The 7,376-nt window shown below is 46.9% G+C and overlaps 1 protein-coding gene across 1 annotated transcript; it reads left to right on the plus strand.

Annotated features, from left to right (window-relative positions):
• The first annotated feature begins 23 nt into the window (after positions 1-23).
• LOC310821471 (RING finger protein 122) lies at positions 24-6,988 on the plus strand. The gene is made up of 7 exons (XM_083693513.1): positions 24-925; positions 1,082-1,523; positions 3,076-3,232; positions 3,820-3,862; positions 4,067-4,108; positions 4,456-4,538; positions 5,110-6,988. The coding sequence occupies exons 2-7, from the start codon at positions 1,499-1,501 to the stop codon at positions 5,228-5,230; spliced, it is 471 nt and encodes a 156-aa protein (XP_083549639.1). The 5' UTR covers positions 24-925; positions 1,082-1,498; the 3' UTR covers positions 5,231-6,988.
• Positions 6,989-7,376: the final 388 nt, after the last annotated feature.

The raw sequence follows: 7,376 nt of genomic DNA on the forward strand, positions 1-7,376 counted from the left end.
TTACAAACCGAGAGAGAGAGAGAGAGAGCAGAGCAGAGCAGAGCAGAGCAGAGCAAGGAGACAGGAGGAGAAGCAGTGATAGGAACAGCAATAGGCAGACCCTGGACACCATTATGGATTGAGAGAAATAAGGGAAGCTTGCCATGACAAAGCCAGCTGGAGGTGGGAGAGCTTGAACACACGCACATACACATACACAACACACACACACACAGACACACACACAGACACACACACGCACACACACACACACACACACACACACACACACACACACACATACACACACACACCACACACACACTGCCTTTGTCTGGATTTTTTTCTCAATCGAAGCAGCAGATGGTTAGAGGGAGAGTAGGAACTCCCCCCTTCAACATACACACACGCACACACACGCACACACACGCACACACACACGCACCCACATATACACACTGACAGACACACACACACACACACACACACACACACACACACACACACACACACACACACACACACACACACACACACACGCACACTAGCAAAAATGCCAATCCCAGCATGAGGACTATTTGACGTGCTCAGTGTCGCTCTCTGTCTGTCCAGTTCTTTGTTTGGGTTTTGGGGGAAGCACATCCTTGAAGCAGGAATACCCCCTGGAAGCTCAGAGGACTAGAGACTGAAGAGGAGGAGGAAGAGGAGGAGGCTACAGAAGAGGAGTGAGAAAGCAAGAGGGATATGGGGCTTGTGAAAATCCTCTGCTGTTAAAAAGGCTTCGGAGGGGGGACAAAGCAGGGACTAAATGCCAGCAAATTGTCCTCATTGGAATAGGAGCGAGGACCCTGTCGTTTTCGAAACTGTTGTGTGTCATTGAAGTGAACTGGAGGGATTTTTTGCATCGGATGACAACGTCAGTCAAAGGGGCCATTTTCCTCTGAATGCAAGTATTTCTGGTTATTCTGTTGTTGTTCAGTGCTGTGATTAGATTTCACCTCCTCATATCCTGAGGCTCTTTCGATGCTATTTCTGACAAAGGACATTCTCGAGAGGTAAGAGACATTGTGACTAAACAGCTTTCTTTGTCTGTTTTTGACAGTGTTTGCTATGATGTCATCCTTATCATCATCGACGGTAGACGAGAGCACATGAGGTCTCTGGCAATCCCAGTCCCAATCCCAATCCCAAATCTCCCCCTCTAAACTCTGAGGCTAATCCAGATTTGGGAATGCTGCACACGGACTGCTGAGCCGTCAAAAACTGTTCTGCTTAAGGTTGGGAAAAATCAGGAAACTCGACAACTGGAATCTTCCATGTTTTTGTTTTTCGTGGAGCCACCCCCCTACAGACGCTTCTCTCTAGCCCCAGCTGAGTGACTCATTCTGGGCTACGAGCTCCGGGACTCCAGGGGTTCGGGCTCCAGGCAGCAGCAGCCTGCTGTCTTGGCCCAGACCCAGGTCCAGCCTTCTCCTGACAGGGCCTGAATTTACTGGAGCAGCCCTGGGAGTCAGATTTCATGCAACCATTCCAATGGTGTAACGGTAAGTGGATTTCGGCACCATCTGCCAACACGGTCTCTACACAGACCATAAACTGTACTTCCTAACTCTCTGCCTCTCAGCGCTTGTATTCGCCGACGCTAACAGGATCTTGGTTATTGATGTGCTTGAGAGATGGCAGAAATGGGCTGAAGCGTAGGGGGTTTTAGTTGCTGCGCTGGGGCAGGTGGAGGTGGAGATAAACAGGGTTCCCTGGGTGATGTTTAGTTGTATACGTAGGCGCCATAACAACCATGTTATGGTCCAACTCCCACAACATTCCAACCCCTGTAAATGGTTGATTCTACGTCTGAACACAACCGCATTCTATGCTATCGTGTCTAGGCTACACTGTGTCTATGTTGCAGTTCTTAAACCCCCCCTAAAGAGTTCTTAGAGTCCCCAGGCTATCCCCCACCCCCACCCCCCCACCCCATCCCCCCAAGCCAATGTCAAATGATCCAGCCCCATACCCCCGACAGGGTGCAAGCTGTACCCATTCAATCAGTCTAAAAGAGAGGCACATGGACATAAAAGACTGCAGAGGGCATCCGTGGTGCAAATTAATAGGAGCACATGGGGCATATGGAAGTGGGGCTTCCTCTGCTATTGTTTTGCCAAATGGTGCTTTTGTCCCCAGAGTGTCTGTGGTTGAATAGAGCCTCACCAAACCACCCCCCACCCTGACTCCTACACCCTACCCTAAACACACACACACACACACACACACACACACTCCGGCACCAGCCACCCCTGTGACAGACACACAAACACACAGACGACCACCCATCCCCCTCACACACACACACACACACACACACACACACACACACACACACACACACTCTGGCACCAGCCAGCCACCCCTGTGTCTCTGTAGTCTGTCTGTGGAACAGATGGTGGCGAGGCAGAAGTGGTGCCGCCGTCCTCCATGTTTGTCTTGTTCACGGCCTATTACACCCAGAGCTCCCAGATCCAGTCTGAGCAGAACAGCAGCAGCAGCAGCAGCAGCAACAGCAGCACGTTGGGTGGAATCCAGGGGAGGCTGGTGGGGGTAGAAATCGGAGGACAGGCTCATTGTAATGCGTGGAACGGAATGAGGAATGGTATCAAACACAGCGTGTTTAATACCATTCCTGATTCCATTCCACGTATTACAATGAGCACGTCCTCTGATTTCTACCTCCACCAGCCTCCCCCTAGTGGGATTGCAGCCAAATGCCGAGCGCTTCTTCACCAAATATTTACCTACCGTTTTATGCTTAGGCTTTCTGATGTGGAGCCTGTTTGGGCAGCTTCCATATCTTCATCTCTAAACTCTAATATGGGGCTGACGTTGTCTGTGGAAGATTTGGATGATAACTTTGATGATAAGCGATTCGATGAGGGCACCAAAAAAAACACACACACACACAATAAAGTCATTTATAATGTGTTTTTATAAAAGGTGTTATATAACTTATGAGTGTAGCTGTGTGCGAATCTGTGACCCATTTTAAAGTGTTTTTCCCTCACTGTTTTTTTTCTCTTTTCTTTTCTTTCGTTCCCTTCACAGGATGCCTGTGTGGTTTAGGTCTACAGCGCTCAGAAAAGTACTGTACGATGACGTCAGAAACCACTTACCACCTTCCGCTCAACGTCTACGTCATTGTCCTGGGCATCGGCCTCTTCGTCTTCATGCTCAGCCTCATCTTCTGCTGCTACCTGTTCAGGTAAGATGGCATCATAGAGTTATATACACTAGAGGTATACATACATACATACATACATACATACATGGAGGGGAGGCTGGTGGAGGTAGACATCTAGGATGGGCTCATTGTATTGCATAGAATGGAATAGAGAATGGTATCAAACACGTGTTACCATTTCTCATTCCGTTCCATGGATTACAATGAGGCCGTCCTCCGATTTTTACCTCCACCAGCCTCCCCTGGTGAGATGAATGGAAAAGATGCATCTCTATGAATGGCACAGGTGACCAAAACAAATATGGCCACCAGTCTGCATTACAATTAGGTTGTACTGTACACATGTAGACATTTTCCTTTTGTATCAACATAAACACTTATTATTTAGTTTTATGCAAGTGTATTATTGTGTTACATTATGTATTATCATATTATAATAACAATCTTTCTAATATAATATATCTCTTAAAAATGTTTGCATCTGTAAAATTCTCACATTTCAGGCCATCCAAGAATGCAGCAATTGACATTGACCTTTCTCTCTTTCTCCCTCTGTCTCTCTCTCTCTCTCTCTCTCTCTCTCTCTCTCTGTCTCTCTCTCTCTATAGGTTGAAACAGCAGGGAACGAGGGAGCAGTTCAGTTACAATGAGGTATCACTACACCAGCACATGTAGTACATGTACTACACACCCTTTCACACTGTGGTCATTATGTGTGAAACCTAACACCAACACATTGTTTGACTAGCCTTTGACTATATGACTTATTCAGGAAATTGCAGATGTTGCAGCTACCATGGTAGACGGACATCTTCCGCATATTAAACCAACTCTTCTTTCTTCTCCTCTGTGTAGGTGGTGCTGAAAGGGGCGGGCAAGAAGCTGAGCCTTCTAGGAGTAAGTTTCATTCTCTCCGACTATTTGAAGTTCCTTTGATTCTGTTTTGAAAAGGTCAAACCTTTGAACAGTTTCTGTGTGGATCGTGTTAGTTCTACATGTGACCGCCTGTGGGTATAGAATGCCTGGCTGATTTATTGAATTAAGGGTGTGTTGGTTCAGTCATTTTTGCCTGCAGATGTGATGTCTGACTCTCACATTCACATGTCACGAACACTGGCTCTCTTTCACGGTCACATATGCATGCACCTACACACACGCGCACACACGCGCACACACGCGCGCACACGCGCACACACACACACACACACACACACACTGACACTCTCTTCTTCTTGCCCTTACAGCAGACCTGTGCAGTGTGTTTAGAGGAGTTCAGGACCAGAGATGAACTCGGGGTGTGCCCATGCTCACACGCATTTCACAAGAAGTAAGTTCTACACGACGGGCTAGCACGCTAGTGGAGGCTGGTTCTGAGGCTGGTGGAGGTAGTTATTACTTATCGTAAATGCGTTGTAATGAGCCCTTCCTCCGATTTCTACCTCCGCCATCCTCCACTGCCAGGGAGCCACTCTGTATTGTAAATATGGGTCAGGTCACAGGGGTCAGGTCACAGGGTCAGGAGAGAACCACTGGCCCTACTCATGATGCAAAGTTAGCAGAAGGTCACTTTATCATTGACTAGCATACACATACTGTATCAGTGGAGGCTGGTGGAGGTAGAAATCAGAGGACTGGCTCATTTTAATCCATTCCATCCATTATAATGAGCCCGTCCTCCTATGTCTACCTCCACCAGCTTCCCCTGTACTGTATCTGTCCTAAAGTATCAGGTAAAATAAGACAGCCAACCGACATAATTGCTTTCACTGGTCCATCCTTGTTAAATAAGTGATAGTGTGAGGAGTACAGCAGTAAGCATAGTATTCGTGAACCAGACCCTAATAATCCTCATAGTGAGCAACATGAGCTCACAGATCTGACTTTGGGTGCCCGTGCAGGTGCCTGCTGAAATGGCTGGAGATCCGCAGCGTGTGTCCCATGTGCAACAAGCCTATCCTCCGGCTCCACACGGACGCCACGCAGGGGGCCGAGGGTCCTCAGGACCCCGAGGAAGTGTGAGGGGAGCTGGGGAGGCCAGGAGGAGACCCACCCACCCTCCCCCCTGCGCAGACACACACACACACACATACACACACACACACATTTATACACCAACGATGATGCTCATCTGATGGACATCTCACTAAAGGGTTGATTGTATTCTTAAGTGGCTTCCTTGTCGCTGTCCTTTATCGGAGCAATATGGCATGAGGATGGGTATTAGGAATATTGACGACACCTGTCCGATCTTGCATTAGGTCAGCAAGAGAAGGGCAACCAGGGTGGATGTGTAGTAGGGTGCAAGAGATCGGAGCCACTTTAGAATACCGAGTCCCCCCCCCCCCCACCCCCACGCCCATGTCATTGGATGACTGGTACAACACTGCCAGACAGAGAGCCAATCACAAATGACACATCAGGCATTCTGAGAAGGTCATTGGTCAGGATCGATGTGGGATGGATACCTCTACTAACTCAGGGGTGTTACTATACAGCCAGCACAAACATGTCACATTATAACCTTGTTATAACCACACATAGGCCTACATGACATAGCAGTGGGCGTTTCATCACCTTGTACAATTCATCACTTCTTGGGGGCGGTGTTTCATTCCAGAAGGCTGTTCAAATCAAATCGAAATCAAATGTATTTGTATAGCCCTTTTTACAGTACAATTGTCACAAACTGCTTGACCTCAGAAAAATAGAAACAAGAAACAACCAATACAGTAAAAAAGTAAACAAAACCAACACCCAACCCTAGACCCCACAAAAAGCAAGCAACGGCAAAGCTCCCCAGTGGGGAGAAAACCGTTGACACAGAGGCAAGGGAAAACTCCCCCGGTCGGTAGGAAGAAACGTGGAGAGAAACCAGGCTACGGTTGTTCTTTCCCCTCTATAGTCTTGTTCACTCCCCTTCATACTGTAGATCTGAGATGACTGGGCACTTGTAAGCTAAAGCTCCACCTAGTAATCACGATGTTGCTTCTTATTGCATTCCAGAAGGCTGTCCCCCCCCCCCGCCGTCGTTCACCCCCCTTCATAGATCTAATGCTGCATTCATGACATGTCAGAAGTAGGACATTTGGAAAGTTCTGACTTGGGCAACTCATCATTGTAGGAACACTCGAGGTTCCCACTCAGAGAGTATCAGAATCTCTCACACAAATAATTTAGGTACATTTTTAACTCGGGAGTTTCCGACTTGTCATGAACGCAGCAGCATGTGACGATCATGCACTTGTAAGCTAAAAAGCGCCACCTAGTTTCACACTGTCGCCGCTTCCACCTACCCAGCCCTATCCGATCCGTGAAGGGGGCAGTGAAAAGGCCTAGACCGGAAGGGAGCCACTTTCTGGAATGAAACGCAGCCCTGGGTTCGCTTATGTGATCGGTAAGGAAGGAAACATCCATCACATTTCTGTATCTGGGGTCCACGGGTCGGCTTACTCAATCCTACACGAATGGTAGGTGCTGGATTCTATTCTATGAGATGGGGATGTACACTACACCCCACGTGTCCGAAACTGCCAACCTAGGTTTGCCATTCTAGACAGGGAGTCATAGGAAAACACATATGTCTGGAAGAATTCACACAAGCTCAGTCCAATAAGAATCCAGCTCTGGTGTACCATGTACGTATATGTCCAGATCCATGTACTCTGAGACTGATAGAAAGCTATCGTAGAATTGCCTGTATGTATGTAACGTGACCCCTATCTTGTCATTTTGTATTGTTTGTTGCTTTTAAATAAAACGTAATGTAATGTATTGTAATGGCGGTGGTGTGCCTTCTGTTTTTGATCGAGGAGACAGACATAGTAAAAGACAATTGGATTGGGTCATCGGTCATTAGTATCATTTGTTTTTTTATTACAAAGTGATAATCATCCTATTCAGTTGCATCAGTTTTACTTTTTCAACCATACATACAAAATAATTGATACAAATAACTCGATAGTTTAAGTTGTCCTATTCACACGAAATAGGTTTTAAAACATTTAGGGTGACCAGCTGTCATATATTGAGGCTATTGCATATGTTACAAACTAGAGAAAAGTGAGCTTCATTGTAGATCATTACACCAAACATTTCCACATTTCAAAGTCCATAACACTCCATGGTTGGCCATGACTCATGTAATATCACCGTCTGAATGTTTACA

The sequence above is a fragment of the Argentina silus genome (genome assembly GCF_951799395.1).
Source record: "Argentina silus genome assembly, chromosome: 22".
NCBI classification, from domain to species: Eukaryota; Metazoa; Chordata; class Actinopteri; order Argentiniformes; family Argentinidae; genus Argentina; species Argentina silus.